Source organism: Peromyscus californicus, unplaced genomic scaffold, assembly GCF_007827085.1.
Source record: "Peromyscus californicus insignis strain IS unplaced genomic scaffold, ASM782708v3 Scaffold_11__1_contigs__length_118956290, whole genome shotgun sequence".
NCBI classification, from domain to species: domain Eukaryota; kingdom Metazoa; phylum Chordata; class Mammalia; order Rodentia; family Cricetidae; genus Peromyscus; species Peromyscus californicus.
Window position 1 is genome coordinate 117625874 of NW_026294402.1, and position 20836 is coordinate 117646709.

The following is a 20836-nucleotide window of genomic DNA, read 5'->3' on the forward strand; positions in this document are numbered from 1 at the left end:
CTCTTGTAACTCCAGCTTCAGGGGATTCAACACCTCTGGCCTTTTTGGACACCTGCACTCAGATGCACACATCCAAACACAGGCATACACATATATACATAATTTTAAAAATTAAAAAAAAAAAACAAAAAACTGATTTTTTTTTGTCTTGCCTTTTACATTTCCTTTGTCTAATCCTTTTATTATTCAGTTATGACTTAGTAAAAGAAGATTCACAGTTATTTGAGTGTGGAGGAACATGATTTTATATGCAAAGTTAGGATTATCCTTGTTATCAATTTTCTCTCCCAAATACTTCATTGCTTGTTCACAATGGCTAGTAGCACCAATTTTTACAAGTTCAGCTGTGCAGATGTTTCTGTCTCGCACCATGCCTGTTGCTCATTAGTAACTGTTAGCTCTTTGTCCTAAGGAATGGATAAATGGATACACGTTGTCTTAATTACATTTCTCCATCCTGTTGTCTCTGCTCCTTGAACACAACTTTCAGTGCCCTTGAGGGTATATTCTGTGTCTCTTGCTGACATCTGTGTTCTCATAATTCTAGGACTCGCCTGCCAGTCCATTTTTTATTCTTGGGACTCAAAACAAACCTGGAAGAGAGCTTAGAAAAATGTTACGTTATTTCTTTGTCTTTCAAAGACTGAAGTGGTTTCCTTCTTAATAGGTCTGCAAGGATTTTCTCCTAAAGCACTAAAAGAACCAAATTTCTTCACAAACACTGAGAAGTTAAAAGCACAACTCCTGGAAATTCAAACAGAGCTGAATAATTCAAAGCAAGAATATGAAGAGTTCAAAGAGCTAACTCGGTAAAGTGCAAATACACATGCTCATCACCTGCTCTCTTAGTACTTTATATTAATAATTTGGCATGTTACTTTAAATATAACCCTTCTAGCAACTAACTTGTTTTGGTGCACAGAAAAAGCACTTTCTTCTTGTAGCTCTTTACTATATATTTGATAGTAGATCATACAAATGTTTTAATGTTTAACTCACCTGTTGAGTGTCAATTGAACTTGCAGAATTAGTTCATCTCCTTACCAAATTTAAATCACAGTTATAAACTAAATCTAGATTTTTTTTTTAGAAATTAGAGATTTATTAATACTCTTACTTGATGCTCATTGTGTAAAAGGATAAACTATAAATTATTATTCATACTATAACCAAGGTTAATTGTAGCTAAAGTTTTCCTGCCTGGCCCACAGTCAGGGTAAATCTCTCTCACCTGCTAGTCCCACAGCTACTCAGACCCGACCAAGTAAACACAGGGACTTATATTGGTTACAAACTGTATGGCCGTGGCAGGCTTCTTGCTAACTGTTCTTCCAGCTTAAATTAATCCATTTCCATTAATCTATACCTTGCCACATGGCTCGTGGCTTAGCGGCATCTTCACATGCTCTTTCTCATCGTGGCGGCTGGCAGTATCTCTCTGACTCAGCCTTCCACTTCCCAGCTTTATTCTCCTCCGTGTCCCGCCTACACTTCCTGCCTAGCCAATGGCCAATCAATGTTTTATTTATTGACTAATCAGCAACACATTTGCCATACAGAACATCTCACAGCAGTTAATCCTAACCTAAAATATAGAGAAGTGTTAATTTTGAAAGGGACAATATACTGACTTGAACTTGAGCTCTGTTGAGAGCATAAACTGCAGTGTACTTAAAGATGTTTGACGTTACTGATTACTTGACGGACTAAGTCTTAACAACATCTATTAGGAAAAAGCAGCTAGAACTGGAATCTGAGCTTCAGTCTTTGCAAAAAGCAAACCTCAATCTCGAAAACCTTTTGGAAGCAACAAAAGCCTGCAAACGCCAGGAAGTTTCTCAGCTGAATAAAATACATGCTGAAACACTTAAGGTGGGTAATTGGTGTTTCTATTTAAATTGGACCTCTCTCTCTCTCTCTCTCTCTCTCTCTCTCTCTCTCTCTCTCTCTCTCTCCCCTCTCCCTCTCCCTCTCCTCTCTCTCCTCTCTCTCCTCTCTCTCTCTCTCTCCTCTCTCTCTCTCTCTCTCTCCTCTCCTCTCTCTCCTCCTCTCTCTCCTCTCTCTCTCTCTCTCTCTCTCTCTCCCTCTCTCCCTTCTCTCTCTCTCTCTCTCTCTCTCTCTCTCTCTCTCTCTCTTCTCTCTCTCTCTCTCTCTCTCTCGTTTTTCGAGACAGGGTTTCTCTGTGTAGTTTTGCTGCCTGTCCTGGATCTCACTCTGTACACCAGGCTGGCCTCGAACTCAGAGGTCCACCTGGCTCTGCCTCCTGAGTGCTGGGATTAAATGAGTGCGCCACCACTGTCCAGCAAGACCTGTCTCTTTTATTAATAAAGGTTATTTCCAAACACAGATAGCAAAACACTAGCGTGTTTTGATAGACTCCAGTGACAAAGTCGAGGAGGAATAAAACTTTTGAGATCAAATTCTACTTTGTCTTTTTTTTTTTTTTGTTTTTGGTTTTTTCGAGACAGGGTTTCTCTGTGTAACTTTGCGCCTTTCCTGGATCTCACTCTGTAGCCCAGGCTGGCCTCGAACTGACAAAGATCCGCCTGCCTCTGCCTCCCGAGTGCTGGGATTAAAGGCATGCGCCACCTCCGCCCAGCTCTACTTTGTCTTTAACTTTAGACATTCAAACCTTTTTTCCTTTTTTTTTTTTTCTTTGAGGCAGGGTCCCATGATAGCTGAGGCTGTCCTAAACTCACTCTGTAGCCTAGGTTGTCCTTGAACTTTGATTCTCCTGTCTCTGCCCCTGTGAGTACTTGGATTACAGATGTGTGCCACCATGCCCAGCTTTGCCGTTTGCTTTTGTAACATGCAGAGAGGAGTCTTAGGCCAGGTGTGGTGGCACAGGCCTTTGGTAGGAGGCAGAGGCAGGCGTCATAAATCCTGGGGTTACAGTCATCCATCATCATGCCCAGCTTCACGTTCCAGTTTTTAAACTTCGTTACAACTCTGTATGCAGCTGTACTGACTGATGGGTTTATTTCCATTTGGTCTTTTCTATCCAATACTTTAAGAACACATCCTCTTGATAACTCGAATAAAATTTTAATTTTTCCTGTTCATAAAATCTCTAGATATTTCCCTTTGTATTAATGATTCTTTCCACAATCATTGATCTGCAGATAATTACCACTCCAACCAAGGCTTATCAACTCTGTTCTAGACTGGTACCAAAATCAAGCCCTGAGGTGGGGAGCTTTGGCTTTCTGCACACACAGAACTCTAGCAGTTTAGATAATGATATATCAAATGAGCCAGTGCCACCTGAGATGAGTGAACAAGCTTTGGAGGCCATTTCTGAGGAGCTGCGAACTGTGCAGGTGATACTTAATTTTAGGAAAAAATAATTGAATGTTCATTTAAATAAAATTTGTCTGCTAGTTGTAACTCACGATAATTTTTTTGTTGTTGTTTTGCTTTTCCCGACAGGGTTTCTCTGTGTAGCCCCAACTGTCCTAGAACTCACTTTGTAGACCAGGCTGGCCTCGAACTCACAGAGTTTGGCCAGTCTCTGCCTCCTGTGTGCTGGGATTAAAGTTGTGAGCCACTACCGCCCGGCAACTCCCTAAAATTTTTATGTTTACATATATAAAGTTTTCTGTCTTGTCTGTTTTTTTAGTTCATTTTTTATTCTTTAGCAAATTGTTATATAGATCAAATTTTAGGGAGATTTTAATGTATTTGAAATAACTTGAGTTTTGATTTCATTGAGATCCTATTGGTTTGTTAATTAAATTTTGCTCCTTTGTCCAGTAAAAGTTGGAATGGACACCCGAAATCTGAATTTCTTTCCTGTTCCAGGCCAGAGAAGCCCTTGTGATGAAAATAACCCATGCAACACTGAGGAAGCTTCTTAAAAGACTCTAGAGGTGGGGCTGAGAGATGGCTCAGCAGGGAAGAGCACTGGCTGCTCCTTCAGAGGTCCTGGGTTCAATTCCCAGCACCCACATGACAGCTCACAGCTGTTTGTTATTTCAGTTCTGGGGACTTTATGCCCTCACATAGACATACATACCTATAAGCAAAACACCAGTTCACATAAAATGAAAATAAATAAATCATTTTTTAAAAAAGAACTATAAAATAGTCTCTAGAGGGCTCAGTGGTTAAGTCTTCTAAAGTTTACAAAGTTCTCTAGAGGCCTCTACAATTTATTTTATACATACATTTTATATACATATGTACATACCCACCAAGCCATCTCTCCAGCTCCTACATCCATCTCCTCTATCTATCTATATTCTTTTTGTGGTTTTTCAAGACATGGTTTCCCTGTGTAGACCAAGCTGGCCTTGAACTCAAGAGATCTGCCTGCTTCTGCCTCCCTAGTACTGTGATTAAATGCATGCTCCATCACGTCTGACTAGGGCTCTGTAATTTAATTCAGGGTTGAATATTAACCACTTTTCTTTGTGATTGAATTTATCCATTTTGGTCATTCACAAATATAATTTTGAAACATAGGCATGATCAGAATAACTTTTTGGTGATTTCTGGCTCCAACAGTCCTTTGCTATGTTTGCTTCTATAAGGGTTTGAGTTTACTTTAGTTTCTTGTCTCTTTAATCAAAAAGAAATAGGGCAGGAGAGTTCTCTCAGCAGTTAGGCTGCTTTCCTAGAGGACCTAGGTTCAATTCCCAGTACCCACCTAGTAGCTTACAACTTTCTGTAATTCCAGTTGCAGATGATCCAACACCCTCTTCTGGCACCTGTGGGCACTGGGCATGCAATTGGCACTCAGACATACATGCAAGCAAAACATCCGTACATAAAACTTAAAAAATTAATAGTTTTAAAATTCTATTAAAGGCATTTTTGATGACTGAAATGTGTCTAATGCAGGAACAACTGAGTGCTCTTCAAGTCAAGCTGGATGAAGAAGAGCATAAAAACCTGAAACTTCAACAGCATGTTGACAAACTAGAGCACCATTCTACACAAATGCAAGAGGTGAGGGTCAGAGCATAGCCTCAGAAAATGTTGAAATATCATGAAAACAAAGTACTGTGAGATGAGGATATTCCTCTCTTGGACCCCTTCCCACTCTTAAGTTCTTTTTATTTTTCCTTAATAAATTTATATTCATTCTGTCCCTGTTTGCCCCCCAAAACAACATTGCCATTGAAAATTCCCTTACCAAATACTGGTCACCTTTTTATACTTCTCTGATAGTGAGACAGACATTCATTGTCTGGTTTGGTAAGGTATACAAGTGGACTGTTCGTTTGGAAGAAATCAAAATGATTTGTCCACATTCTTGTACTGATCTTGGATTGTGTCAGTCATCTTCATTATAGTTCGTAAACACCCAAGTTTTGTCTTGTCATTGACTTTATAACTAGACATTAAATACAGAAACGAATGCATTGTTTTAGCATACTCTTCCTGTATATTTACTCTTTCCCAAAGCTTTTTTCTTCAGAAAGAAGTGATTGGACCAAACAGGAACAAGAGCGGCTTGCACAGTTGAATGACCTTGAAAAACAGCTTCAGGATACTCAGACTAAGAATGACTGTAAGTTTGGATAGTTGAGGACACTAGTATCTTTTTTGATCATTTAAATTAACTTTTTTTTTTCTATTCTAAGGGGTTGCTTGTTTTGTTTATTGTTAGATAATTGGTCTTGAATTTTCATGGTAAAGGTATAATAAATAGCCAGCCAGTGGTGGCGCACGCCTTTAATCCCAGCACTCGGGAGGCAGAGGCAGGCAGATCTCTGTGAGTTCCAGGCCAGCCTGGGCTACAGAGTGAGTTCCAGGACAGGCTCCAAAAGCTACACAGAGAAACCCTGTCTGGGGGGGGGGGGGGTATAATAAAGGAAAAGGTATAATAAAGAAAATGGATTATAAGACAAATTTTTTTCAAGATTACTCACAAATAAATGTTATAAGTGTTTACTTAACATTTATTTAAGAGCTCGGAGATGGCTCCATTGCCTTATAAGCTTGAGGACCTGAATTCAGAACCTAGAACCCACATAAAAAAATGGGCATGGTGTCACACACAAATCTGGTATCCCAGTAATGTCAAGATGGGAGGCAAAGGGGCAGCTCCAGGTCCCTGGACAGCTGATCTAGCCGACTTGATGAAGCCCTAGGCCAGTGGAAGACCTCGTCTCACACAGAAAGTGGGAAGCACCCGACATCTATACACACACACATGAATGTAGCTAGAATTTTCCTGCCTGGCCCACAGTCAGGACAAATCTCTGTCACCCACCAGTCCTACAGCCGCTCAGACCCGACCAAGTAAACACAGAGACTTATATTGCTTACAAACTGTATGGCCATGGCAGACTTCTTGCTAACTGTTCTTATAGCTTAAATTAATCCATTTCCATAAATCTATACCTTGCCACGTGGCTCGTGGCTTACCGGCATCTTCACATGCTGCTTGTCCTGGTGGTGGCTGGCAGTGTCTCTGACTCAGCCTTCCACTTCCCAACTTTATTCTCCTCCTTGTCCTGCCTATACTTCCTCCTGCCTGACTACTGACCAATCAGTGTTTTATTTACCAACCAATCAGAGCAACACATTTGCCATACAGAACATCCCACAGCATATGAATATGTACAAACACATGCACACACAAAGTTTAAAGTACTTTAGGAATGAAGTGTCTTTCATTTGAAAGCTGAGTTGCACTAATATTGACAAAGTAAAGCATAAAAGCATATGTTATTTATATACATTTCTAGGAGTAGGGTGCCATTCCCACCTTTCTCAGTTTATTTTTCTCTTCATCAAAGCATTTTCAGATAAGCCAGGAAATTCAGCACTTAGTAGATGAAGTCAGGAGGTTCAGAAGTTCAAAGTCATCCTTAGTGACACAGCAAGTTGGACGTCAGCCTGGGATGCATGAGACCCTGTCTCCAAAATATTTTCAGTAGTTTGTAGTAATACTAGAAGTACTAGAAAGTCTCTTAATCTAGTTTTCAGCTGGAGTTTCCTTTTGAGACTAGAAGTGTTTAACCCATGTTGAAAAGCTCTGTTATATTACTAAAGCGTTTTCAACAGCTAAGACTACACTGCTTCAGATATGTTAAATATCACAAGTTTTTCTTCATATTAATAGTTTTGTTGCATGTTCTACAGGGAAAAAAATTCTTAAAATGTCAAGTGGCCTAAAAATGAGGAACACAGATGTTAATTCTTCCTGTTTCAGTAGCAATGTTGGAACAGCTGGGTGTGGTAGCACATGCCTGTAATCCCAGCACTCAGGAAGTGGAAGCAGGAAGGTGAGGAGCTCAGGGCTATCCTTGCTACATAGTAAGAATAAAGCCAGCCTAGGGCAAAAGAAATGGAGGGCAGCCGTGATCTAAGGAGAGGAGGAAAAGAGAAATCTTAGTGTTTAATGTTCAGTTGCTAATGTTTGTCCTTGCAGCGGTAAGGTCATATTTATTTGCCTGCTTTTACAAAGGACTGGTAAAGGGACCTGTTGAGACCTTGATTTCTTTGTTTTCCAGTTTTGAAATGTGAGGTACATGACTTGCGAATTGTTCTTCATTCTGCTGACAAAGAACTTTCTTTGGTGAAACTGGAGTATAGCACATTCAAAGAGAGTCAAGAGAAAGAACTAAACCAGCTTTCGGAAAGGCATGTGCAGGTTCAGCTTCAGCTGGACAACACCAGGTAGAGTTGTTCTCTGTTGCTTCAAGGTGCCTGTTTGGTTGTTCTCAATACTGCTTGAAGTAGTATAAGCCCAACACACATTACAAAAGCCAGTAACGTAATTTATTAATCATTTGTCACAAGTACACCATGTTTTCTTAATCCAATTGGCTTCACCACAAACTGGCTTTGTGATTTTTTTTAGGACTTCTGATTTGTTGTTTGTTTGTTTTGTTTTTCTGAAACAGGATCTCGCTATTTAGCTTTGGCTAGTCTGGAACTCATTCTGCTTCCTGAATGCTGGCTTTTTAAAGGCATGTGCCACAACATCTGGCCTAATCTCATCAAGTCTTGATTTCGTTTGTTTATTTATGAGACTAGAGCTAGATCAATAGTGTAAAGAATCTACTGAGCTATGTTTTTAAATGCTATCTTAAAAGCAATGTCTATCCTAGCCTTTAAAATATATTGGTCAAGGGTGGGGGTAAAAAAAAATATATTGGTCAAAATGTAATTGTTCTTAGTGTCCCTGGTTCTACTGGACTGCTTATTCTCTGACACTCAGTGGCTGTTCATGCTTCTGAGTGCACTACCATCTGTTTCTTACTGATTTTTGCCTACTTGTCAACATTCTTTACACCATGAACACATGTACATGTTCCCCTCTCTGCCTACTTCTCATCTTTTAGCAGCTACTTCATTGTCCTTTGTAATTCGCTGCTTCTGCCCTCCTTCATTTGCACAGCATATGGTTCTTCATCTGGTTAGCGGTGTATAAGACAAGACATCTGTTTTGCATGGTTCAGAGATGAGATTATTGGCTCTTTTTTTGGCTGACCACTGGATACTGCACATGATGCAGTGTGTTGGGGAAAGGAGCAAGGTGGTGTAACTGAACAAGCAACAAGTAGTTCTTTGCTGAGGTTATACTCTCTCTTGCTTAGGAAGAAGCCATATTTTCTATCACATCTTCCTAGAGCTAGACATTGTCATAAGTGGTTGGTGTTGAATTGTTGACAAAATGTGTAAATTGAGTGGCTAGTGCCTGGCTAGAAACACTCTCATGAGCCTCATCACCAATTGTCAGCTAGCTAATAAATTGCCAATCCTTTAACCACATGAACAAGGATGTGAAAGAGATGCTTCAGGCTATCACTCCCTTTCCATCCATATCTTCTGGTTTAGTGGTCCTCACATGAGTACCAAGGCATTTCATTCCACACAAGACCATGACAGCTCTCTGACAAATGTAAATGGTTTGTGATAGGAAAACTTGAACTTCAGAAAATCTGACTCATAGAAACAAATATTTATACTTTCCATTTTAAAATATCTTGCTGGTAAAGACTAGAAAATGAAAAGCTTCTTGAGAGCCAAGCCTGCCTACAAGATTCCTATGATAACTTACAAGAAGTAATGAAATTTGAAATTGACCAACTTTCAAAAAAGCTCCAAAACTGCAAACAAGAAAATGAAACTTTGAAGTCTGATCTGCATGTAAGTGATGAGCATTGTTATAACTGGTGGATGTATCCTGGATCTGTGGTTCCTGTCCTGTATCGTCTGACTTCCTTTGCCAACCACAGTCTTGATGTTTGTTAACTGCCTAATACTCCTGTCACTTCAAACCTAATACACAGTTGTCTTTTAGAATTTGATGGAGCTTTTTGAGGCAGAAAAAGAACGCAACAACAAATTGTCATTACAATTTGAAGAAGATAAAGAAAATAGCTCTAAGTGAGTGCTGTTAATTCTTCCCATTGATTAGAATATTGTTCAATACTACATTCTTTATCTTGCTTTGGGGGACTATAGGATCTCACTGTCTAGTGAAGGCTGGCCTTAAACCTGCAGTCCTTCTGCCTGGGTCTCCCAGGTACTAGAAATACAGACATGCACCACTGTGCACAGCTTTCAACTTGTGCTTTTCTTACTAACACCTTGTGGAGAGTTATTTTCAGTTGCGGATGTAGCTAAGTAGCTGCGATACTTCTACACAAGTAGCTGATAGTGATCAGAGTGAGGGCCATCTGTAAGTCACAGTATGAATTATATGACTATATTTTTGTTTGTTTTATTTTTGGGGGAGGTGTTGTTGGTTGGTTGGTTAGTTGGTTGGTTGGTTGGTTTGTTAGTTTTGGTTTTTTTTGAGACAGTGTCTCACTATGTAGTCCTGGATGACCTAGAATTCATAGAGATTCACCTGCCTGCCTCTGCTTCCTGAGTGCTGAGATTGATAGACACCACACCAGGCTTCTGATTATCCTTTTATTATTGGGGGGTAGGGAGTGACTTTTATTTCTGTTTCTGTCAATCTTTTTTTATTCTTTTTTTTTCCCCCAAAAATCTCATTAAGTCTCTCTTCTCCCTCTCCGAGTTCTTTTTCTTTCTATTTCAGTGAGTCTGTCAGTGATCTCATGATCACACTAGGGAGAAGAACTGTTTTTCAGTTACTATTTACAGTGATTTTTTTATGATTACTCTTGGCCCCGATACACAGTGAAGTTAGAGCATGCCCCTACTTGGGATATAGACAGCAAACATTTAATCATATCCAATAAGTCAGGTCTGTGCTGTAGGTGCTAGAATATGTAGAGTGAAACAGTAAATGAGACATCCCTGTGGTCATGGACTTCACATTCTATCTCAGACAGATGGCAGTAAATACTGTGTGCTGTGTGTTGGGTTATCAAATACCACACACTGAGGAAAAGTAGAGTTGTGGCACAAAAATAATTCCTTACTAAATAGTTGTTAACAGATGCATTCACCTTTCTGACCTCCGTGGGAATATGCTCTCTAACTCAGGATTTGCCTAGTAGACTTCATTTGTATGGCATTTAATTTCTTCTAGGTGCACACTCAGTTCATGTTTACTTAATTCTTCTTTTCCAGAGAAATCTTAAAAGTTCTTGAGGCTGTGCGTCAGGAGAAACAGAAAGAGATGGCCAAATGTGAGCAGCAGGTCAGCTTCTTATTCTGAGTCTAGAATTGGAAATTGGTAACTTTTATTCCTGAAGTCTAAAAAAAAAACTGTTTCAGCATTCAGTGTTAGAAGTCACTAACAATAAGACTGAAATTTTGACTAGGTTTTTATTGTTTTTAAGGTTTAAACTTAGGCTTCTACCAATGAGATACATTCCTAGATCATGTTTGTTTGTTTCTGAGACAGGGTATCTCTGGGTAGTCCTGGCTGGCCCAGAACTTGCTTTGTAGACCAAACTGGTCTCCAGCTCACAGAATGCTGGGATTAAAGGCTTGTGTCACCACACTTGGTCACTTTTAACCCTTTCTGACTTCCAGGTGGCGATAATGATAGCTGCTGGTGCTCACTTAATAGAGACCACAAACCACTCCAGACCTTGTTAATATAGACTCTGTAATATGCAAAACAGTTGTCAGCTTGTTTTTGTTGTTTTTAATTATTTTCTAAAACTATTTGTTTTTCCCCGTAGATGGCAAAAGTACAGAAACTAGAAGAAAGCTTGCTTGCTACTGAAAATGTGATCAGTTCTCTGGAAAAGTCTAGAGATTCTGACAAGGTAGAGAAAGTTTGAGTTTTATGCTTCTGCATTTTGTTTCTTTATTTTTACTGTTGGTGTTGTATGTTTAATTTTAGAGCCTTGGTTTCTCTATGTAGCCCGAGCTGGCTTTGAAACCACCTCAGCTTCTGGGATACAGACATGTCATTCCTGTCTCCTGTACCATTTCTTACCTCCATGGTAACTGAAAACGGTCTGCTCTGCGCACATTCAGGCTCTTTTTAATTTTTTCTATTTATTTATTTATTTATTTGAGACAAGGTATCACTATGTAGTCCTGAATGGCTTGCAACTTTTTATGTAGACTAGGCTGGCCTCAAACTCACAGAGATCCACCACCTGTCTTTGCCTCCCTAACACTGAGATGAAAGGTGTACACCACTATGTCCAGCATACACTGTTCCTTTAGAGAGCTTATGTAACACATCCTGCCCTTTCAGCTAGAATGCTGATATTATTTTGATACTTTCTCACTGACTGTAAGTTCATGATACAATAAGTCTCAAATCTTTATTGCTGACTTTGCCAGAATAATAAAATATTTGTCTATCCAAATATAAAAATGAGCATAATGGTCTATACCTATCACACCAGCTGTTAGGAGACTGAGGCAAGAAGGGCAGTAGATAAGAGGCCAGCCTGAGGTACATGAATATTTGGAAGCTAACCTGAGCTTAGTAAAGCCCTGTCTCAAAAAAGAAAAAAGAAAATTTTTTTTAAAAAGTTGTGAAAGGCCAGACGGTGGTGGCGCACGCCTTTAATCCCAGCACTCGGGAGGCAGAGGCAGGTGGATCTCTGTGAGTTCGAGGCCTGCCTGGGCTACAGAGTGAGTTCCAGGAAAGGCTCAAAGCTACACAGGGGTCTCGAAAAACAAAAACAAAAACAAACAAACAAAAAATTGTGAAAGGTAGAGTGTTACATAATGCTTTGCTAAAGTAAATTGACTTCCTTTGTTGCATTTATGAAACAGAAATGGTTTGTGTGTTAGCTACATTTCTTATTGATGTGACCAAACAACTCCCCCAGAAAATTTATAGAAGGAAAGATTTTTTCCGACTCCATGTTGATAGGAGCTGTTTGTAGTTGCTTCCTGCATAGCACCTAAGAGGAAGCACAGAGAGCTTGGGTAGGACTGGTGCTGCCTATAACCCTAGTACCCACATCCTCCATCGAGGCCTCACCTCTGAAATGGTCCACACGCTCCCAAAACAGCACCACTAGCTGGGATTCAAGTGTTCAAATTAGACTGAGAAAAATTTCACATTCAAACTGCAACAGTTCATCTTTTAAAATGATCTCCATAATGTCACTGGTTTTGAAAATAATGTTTTTGTTCTTGTCAGGAACTTGTTACTAATCTCATGAACCAAATCCAGGAGTTAAGAACATCAGGTGGTGAAAAAGCAGAAACCATAGACACCCTGAAACAAGAACTACAGGACATAAACGTAAGTTGACTCACAGGATGCCGAGCTTGAGCATGGCACAGTTCACAAGCTCTTCAGGTAGCTGTCCCAACAGGTAAAAAGATTCTGTGGTAGAGTAAGCTTGATTGTAGAAATTAACACACAGAGGACTTCTGAGATGTACAGTGCACACACTTCTGGACAGCAGCATTTCTGTGCCAGGTCTTTGTCTTGGAATAGTATTCTCTGCACCATTCAGGATCCACTGATTAGAAATAAACTGGGTATTGCCAGTAACAGTTAATGCTGAAGTAGGGTTCCTTATTTGCCTCAAGAAACATGTTTTAGTTAAACTTGCAGGTGTTTATTATATGGAATTGTGTCCCTGATCTGAGACTCAACACCATTTCCTGAAGTAGCTGTTTCTTAAGTTGAATGTGGATGCTCCTTTGCTTGGATCAAGGTGAAGATTTTCATCCTTATCTGTTTTGCTCCAAAGGAGCTTGCTTTGCTCCATATTTATCTTCATAAGCAGTCTCCAATGAGATGACAAAGCCAGATGGTTTTCTCTAGCACCTTTGTAACTGTCCTGTTTTTCTTTGTCACGTACACTAGTTCTTATTGCTTCATTTAACAAGAGTTTGTGAGGCTGGAGAGATGGCTTCGTGGTAAGAGCAACTGCTACTCTTCTAGAGGACCTGGCCCATTTCCCACGTTGGGCATCTCACAACCACCTGTCACTCCAGCTGAATGGGATTTGATGCCCTCAGTGGGTTCCTGCATACACCTGGCATGCATGTGTACTTGCATACATACACACACATAAAAATAACAAAATTCAAAACAACAACAAAACCAACCACCAGGTGTTGCTGAGTTAGCTTGTTAATCTGGCCCTCACCTGGAGCTGAGATCACTTCTAAGTTGCTTTGGTGTACAGATGACCAGTGAAAGCTCTTGTCCATGACCTTATTTTCAACAGTGCAAATACACTGCTGCTGTGGCCGACAGGGAGGAGAGCAGAGAGCTGATGAGGAGACAGGAGGTGGACATCCTGGAACTGAAAGAAACTCTCAGACTGAGAATCCTCTCAGAGGATATTGAGGTAGGTATTATTAACGTGACACTTTCCTTTTCTTTCTGTTTTTTCTTTTTCCCTGCCTGCCTGCCTGCCTCCCTCTTTGAGACAGGATCCTCTCTGTGTAGCCCTGGCTGTCCTGGAACTCACTGTGTCAACCAGGCTGACCTTGAACTCATAGAATTCCCCTGCCTCTGCTTCTCAGGTGCTGTACTAGAAATTTCTGTTTTCTTTTGTGCCTTGTTACTTGACAGTATGTTTATTTATGTAGGGATGTTTTTAATGAATAACTAAAAGACTCTTTTTAAAAGGAGTAATTGATACTTAGGGGCGGACAAGATGACTCGGAGGGTAAAGTTACTTCCCACTGAAGCTGATGACCTGATTTTAATCCCTAGAACCCACATGGTGGAAGGAAGGAGAGAACTATTTTATTGTTGAAAAATCAGCAGTAAAAGTTGTTATGTCCTGGGGGCTGAAGAGATGACTCAGAGGTTAAGAGCACTGGCTGTTCTTCCAGAAGTCCTGAGTTCAATTCCCAGCAACCACATGGTGGCGCACAACCATCTGTAATGAGATCTCATGCCCTCTTCTGGCAGATCGAATACTATATACATAATAAATAATTTTTTTTAAGTTGTTAAGTCCTATTCACAAAAAAAAAAAAGTATCAGAATCTTAAGGAGAAAATTTAGCAAGTGTTAGGATACCAGAGAGATTCCAAGTGATGAAAAGGAAGACTTGAAAAGGAAAATACAGAATTATTGTAGACATAGAAATTTGTATAATTCCAATTCAAATCCCAATTTTTAAAAACTGATGAGAGCTTGGCATGGCAATATTTGCCTTTAACCCCACTATTTTGGGAAGCCAAAGTAGGTCTATATAGGAAGTTCCAGGTCAGCCAGGGTTACACGAGACCTTGTCTTGAAGGAAGAGAGAGAGGGAGAATCCAGATATAAGTATAAAGTACATATAAAAAAAACTGCAAGTCAACTAAAGTATCTAGTTGTGTGTTCAGTTATGATGTATCCAAAGTTGAAACAGAATTCACCTGAGAGAAAGAGTGAATCTGTGGGAGAGTTTAGCGTAGCAAGTTCCTCTGTGTGCACGAGCAAGTGAGCATGCTTGCATGTGTGGATTGAGATAAATTCTTACTGTACCTTGGAACTCACTGATTAGACTAGGCTATCTAGGGCCCCACCCCCACCCCCCACCCAGTGAGCCCCGGGCATCGTCCTGTCTCTACCTTCCCAGTGCTGGGATTAGTGGCATGCCATTATGCCCAGCCTTTTACATGAGTGTTAGGAACTGAACTCATTTTCATGATTGCACTAGTTTCCTTTCTGTTGCTGTGATAAAACTCTGATTGAAAACAAGTTAGAGAGGAACATTTCTGTTTGTCATTGAGGGAAGTCAGAGCAGAAACCATAGAGGAATGCTGCATGATAGCTCACTCCCTGGCTAATCATGAACACAGGTTCATGATTAGCGAGCATGCCTCATGATGATGCTCCCCACAGTGAGCTTACCTGAAGACATACTCTAATCTAGAGAGTTCCTCACTTGAGACTTTCTTCTTAGATGATTGTTGTATCAAATTAACAATCTAACTAGCATACATGGGAAGATTTTATTGACTGAGCTATCTTTCCAGCCCCTTGGGTCCTCTTTTTTATTATTTATTTATTTATTTATTTATTTATTTATTTATTTATTTATTTTAAAAGATTCCCCCCCTCCCAATTATATGTATGTATGGGTGTATGCAGTACTCTTAAAGTGCTCCATGGATTTCCTGGAGCAGGATTTATGGTGGTTATGAAATGCTGGGTGTGGGTGCTGGGAACCAAAATTAAGTCCTCTGCAAGAACAGCACTTTATTAACAGCTGCTCATCTCTCCAACCCTGAGATCATCCTTTTAAAAACTGTGCACATGTCCATATGGGAAGGAAGGATGAGCAGATTCTGCTCTGATATGATCACTACCTATGCTGTGTAAGTCACTTTCCACTACCTAATTCTCTGAGTCTTCAATCGCCGGTGCCATGGTGACTTGTTGCAGCCCTTCTCTGCCTGGGCTGGAGACATCTTTAACAGCCATTTACATTCTAGGATGTAAAAACGCAGAGTCAGGCTCAAGACATGGCTCTGTTGATAAAGTACTTGCTGCATAAGCATGAAGACCATATTTGGATCCTCAGCAAGTGTAAAAGCTGGGCTTAGCAACCTAAATCTGTAACCATAGAGTATAGCTCCAGCAGATAGAGGCAGACAGATCCAGGGTGCTTGCTGGCCAGCTAGTCTAGCCAAAATGGTTTATTCTAAGTTCAGTGAGAGATGCCTGACATGATCTCTGACATCTGTACACATCACATAGGCATGTACATACACACACACACACACACACACACACACACACACACACACACACACACGCACGCACGCACACACGCACACGGCACACGCGTGTGCAAATATTATACACATACAAGCCCATAAAACTCAATTAGTAGGACATTAAGTAAGCTCTGCACTTTGGGTGTTCTCTAAAACCCTGAGTGGGAAGAGGCTACTACCCAGCCTCACATAGGAGACTGAATCTACTGAAATTACCCCTAGGCCTGTTCACGTGTGTATCCACTGCTTGGGTTGTCTTGGAGTGGTTTAGCACATAAGCCAGAGGGGAGAAATGTTAAAGATTTTTATATACAACTTTGCTAACTTTAATCATTTGTAGTAATGTTATAGTAATGATTTGTGAGACAAATGACACAGTTAAGAAATGCTTCCTTTGGACATTGCTCCCTAACAGAGGGATATGCTGTGTGAAGATCTGGCCCATGCCACCGAGCAGCTGAACATGCTCACAGAGGTCTCAAAAAAGCACTCTGGGCTACTTCAGTCTGCCCAGGAAGAGCTGACCAAGAAGGAGGTGCTGATCCAGGAGCTTCAGCACAAGGTGAGTGGCACACTGAGCCCCTCAGACACCAGCAGGGGACAGCGTGGTACGGTTGTCCTGAATTCCTGCTTTGGCTAAGTTCTCTGTGTACAGAAAATAGGCAAATGGGTTGATTAGAGACTCTGGTATTCCACCATGGACTGTGAACTTGAGTTTCCTCGTGTGAGTCTCACTTAGCGACTTCCCTCCCTGCCCTGGGTCTTTGACACATGACAGCAGTGTCTGCCATGAGGTTGTGACTGAAAACAGTAAGATGTTAAAACAAAACTATAGCCTTCTCCAAAGTAATAAATTGTACACGCATATACATTTCAGAAACATCTTTTTTTGCTGTTGTTTGAGATAGGGTCTCACTATTTATCCTAGGTTGGCTTTGAGCTCATGATTCTCTTGCCTCCACCTCCCAGAGTGCTGAGAGTACAGGCACGTGCCACTACACCCAGAATAAAATCTCTTTTTTACACAGCAAATAACTGGATACATTTATGAGGTTTATACTGATAGGTTGTACTGGAGTGGGTTGAAACAATCTTGCTTTGTAGCTCTGGCTTGCCTGGTGCTCATAGGCAACCCAGACTGGCCTGATATTCTATAATTCAGGCTGTCCTCAAACTCGTGATAATATTCCTACCTCCACCTCCTGAATTCTGGGATTACAGGCATCAGGCATCTCATCTGCCACAATGTGTTGCTCTGATGTTTGGATATATTATATAATGATTAAATCAAGTTGGTTAATATATCCATTACTTCACTTAGGATTTTGTTTGTGATACAGTTTTGAAACTGCTGTCTTTCCTGTTTTGAACTATCCTTTTTTTTTTTGGGTTGTGCTCAAAATATATTGCATGGTCTCAAAAACTTACTTTTGTCTGAGTTTGGTAGGCTTTGATGGACATTTCTCATCCAGGGCTCTTTAACTCCCCAGTCTCTGGTAACTGCAGAACCAGGGAATTCCCCTGAGCACACTGACCAGCTGAAGCAGTGAACTGAGAAACTGCCTCAATAGCAGTTGGCCTCCACAGGTCAGACACATGCAAGTGCACTCACTCCCACACATATGTGAGCACACACATGCACAATTTCGTTTTCTCCAAATATAGATCCAGCACTGAGATTGCTGGCCATGTGGGAGTTCCAGTTTGTTTTAGGGATGACTTTTCCCTTTGTGGTGGGTTTGTACTAACTGACACGTCCAAAGCAGTACAGTCTCTCCATGTCTTCCACTACCACATCTCTTTCATCTTAACAGGGAGATAACACTGTGATTTTGATTTGCTTTTCTCTGATGGTTGTCAGTGAGGAAGCTTTTCTTTTTAATTGGACTGTGTGTTCTGAATTATTTTCTAAACTGTAACCTGTTATCTGTTCAATTTGCCAGTTAAACCAAAACCAAGAGGAAGTAGAACAGAAGAAGAATGAATATAACTTCAAAATGAGACAACTAGAGCAGGTGATGGATTCTGCTGCCGAGTATCCACAGGTACCTTTCCAAAAAAGTGATTTTCAGAATAATCAGGTTTTCAAATGAGAAAAATGTGTAAATAATTAATGTTATTCCTTATAATTTTAAGGAAAAAGCTCTTCATTAACACCCCCTGTCTGCTTTCTACTTGGTAACGTCTTTTGTTTTACTTGGATAGGAATTAAAAAAAATAAGCTAAATGGCCTTTCTCTAGGGGCTTGGCATACACATACAAATGCACATTTTATCAGGTGTATAGACTACAGATGAGATCTGCATAGCATCATGTGCACTATCAAGCATTTGGATGAAGTATGATTTTTGTTTCAGAGTCCCAAAACACCTCCACATTTTCAAGCTCATTTGGCAAAACTCTTGGAAACACAAGAACAAGAGATAGAGGATGGACGAGCCTCTAAGACTTTTTTGCAACACCTTGTAACAAAGCTAAATGAAGATAGAGAATTAAGAAATGCTGAAATCCTCAAGATGAAGGTACATGACTTTTTTTTTTCTGTGAATTTCCTCCCAGCTGTTGATGATCCAAGGTCAAAAGGTCAGAACTTTTTCATAGAGTCTTCCTCCTACCCTTGACTGCTTGCAGTCTAGTTTGTTATCCCTGGGAACTCCCAGTTTCCTGTCCTTCCTTTTTTAAAAATTATTTATTTTTATTTTATGTGTATTGGTGTTTTGCCTGCATGTATGTCTGTGGGAGGGTCCCCTGGAACTGGAGTTATGGACAGTTGGGACATGTGAGTGCTGGGAATTGAACCTGGGTCCTCTGGAAGCAGTCAGTGCTCTTAACCAATGAGCCATCTCTCCAGCACCCTTTCCTTCCTTTTTAAAGCTTTTCTGTAAGTGCCCTTCCCCTGCCTTGTGGGGTTTTACACAATAGTATCATAGTCTCTACCAGCCACATTGCCATGAGCAATGAATAGGAGATCTGATTCCTTGAATTTCACCTCATAGTGCTGTCCAACTGCTGAATCTTTGCCAGCTCAACACCTATAGCACATTATCTCAACACAGTTTGAAATGTGTGCATATATGTGTTAGGTGCATGTGCTTGTGGGAGCCAGAGGTCAACATCACATGTGTTTCTCTATCACTTTCCACCTTACTTTTTGAGGCAAGGTCTCAGAGCGGGCACTGTACTGACCGAGCCATCTTCCCAGCCCCATAGTTTTAGGTTTAACTTTTCTTCTTTCCTTCTCTCCTCTCCCGTGCTTCTTCTGACTATGTGTCTGTATATGATGCAGTGTGTGGTTTTTTTGTGTGTGTTTAATGCACAAGTGTGGACATGTGTACCACAGAATGTGTGTGAAGTTGAAGGACAACCTCAGGCATCAGCCTTCACCTTCCATTTTGTTTGCTGCTGTGTGCACCAGAAGTTAGCTGACCCACAGACTTTACAGGGATTCTGTTACCACCACCACCACCACCACCACAACCTTCACCACCTCCACCGCCTCCACCACCACCTCCACCCCCAATGTAAAGAGCATTGGAATTATAGACATGTGCTACTGTACCAGGTTTCAGTGGGTTCTGGGGAACTCAAGCTCAGATCCTCACACTCATGTGGGGCAAGTGTTTTATCCACTAAGTCATCTCCCCAGCTGCCTTTCACCTTATTGAGATAGGATCTTACTATATTGTAGCCAGAAGTGTTCCTGTGTCCTGCCCAGTCTGCAGCCGCTCAGACCCAAGTAAACACACAGAGGCTTATATTAATTAAAACTCCTCAGCCATTAGCTCAGGCTTACTACTGACTAGCTCTTACATTTAAACTCAGCCCATTTCTGTTAATCTATATGTCACCACATGCTCTGTGGCTTTACCTGTGTACCATTACATGCTGTTCCCTGGTTAGTGGGCTGGCGTCTCCTGACTCAGCCTTCCTCTTCCCAGAATTCTCTTTGTCTGCTTATCCTACCTATACTTCCTGCCTGGCTACTGGCCAATCAGCATTTTATTAAACCAGTGTACAAAAGCATTATTCCACAGCACTATATAGCTATATAACCAGGTTGGCTTTGAACTCATGGTCCTCCTTTCCTTAGCCTCTTGAGTGCTGGGTTGACAGGGATATGCCACCATACTTGGCTATAAGTGAGGATCTAATTTGAGTGTATGCTATGGCACCAGTTTTCAATATGCTTAAACCGTTTAAGACACTGAGCATGTTCATGAGTCACATTTCTAAGACTTACAAGAGCTTGTTACAAACTGTGTTTAATCCAGTAACACTCAGTGCTGTACTTAAAGAGTAATGTAAAAAGGAATACCTGTCTCAGTCAACCTTTTCTTTGGGGAAGTGGGGGAGGGGGCGGCGGGGGTGACACAGGGTCTCACTTCATAGACCTGGCTGTCCTGGAACTCCTTATGTCCAGCAAATTCATATAGTTTTGCCCACCTCTGCCTCCCAAGTGCTAAAATAAAAGGTGTGTGCCACCACACCCAGCTTCATTCACAACCTTGAGAAGTAAAATAGCACCCAGTCTGATGTTTTTCTGAAAAAAAATTATTTGGTGTGTTCTCAGGATCAGTTGTGTGAAATGGAAAATCTGCGCCTGGAGTCTCAGCAATTAAAAGAGAAAAACTGGCTTCTGCAAAGCCAGCTGGATGATGTTACAAGGCAGGACAGTGGGTGAGTAAGAGCCAGAAGTCCTCCAGCTGGACTTGGTCTGCCTGCACATCCTTAAGTGAATGAGGATAATGTGGGCTTTACCAGACAGGACATCCCCCTGACCTGGGAAGTGCGTGGTTGG

The 20836-nt window shown here is 40.9% G+C and overlaps 1 protein-coding gene across 1 annotated transcript in view; it reads left to right on the forward strand.

The window, feature by feature from the left end:
- Kif15 (kinesin family member 15) overlaps positions 1–20836 on the forward strand; it is a 61841-nt gene that overhangs the window by 29577 nt on the left and 11428 nt on the right. Inside the window, exons 15-30 of the mRNA XM_052725366.1 lie at positions 668–809; positions 1731–1872; positions 3123–3320; positions 4843–4950; positions 5410–5515; positions 7467–7632; positions 8958–9108; positions 9263–9348; positions 10507–10576; positions 11067–11153; positions 12497–12601; positions 13542–13664; positions 16454–16600; positions 17982–18083; positions 18396–18560; positions 20609–20715. Coding sequence (XP_052581326.1) covers positions 668–809; positions 1731–1872; positions 3123–3320; positions 4843–4950; positions 5410–5515; positions 7467–7632; positions 8958–9108; positions 9263–9348; positions 10507–10576; positions 11067–11153; positions 12497–12601; positions 13542–13664; positions 16454–16600; positions 17982–18083; positions 18396–18560; positions 20609–20715 — 2005 coding nt within the window. The remainder of the gene's footprint in view (positions 1–667; positions 810–1730; positions 1873–3122; positions 3321–4842; positions 4951–5409; positions 5516–7466; positions 7633–8957; positions 9109–9262; positions 9349–10506; positions 10577–11066; positions 11154–12496; positions 12602–13541; positions 13665–16453; positions 16601–17981; positions 18084–18395; positions 18561–20608; positions 20716–20836) is intronic.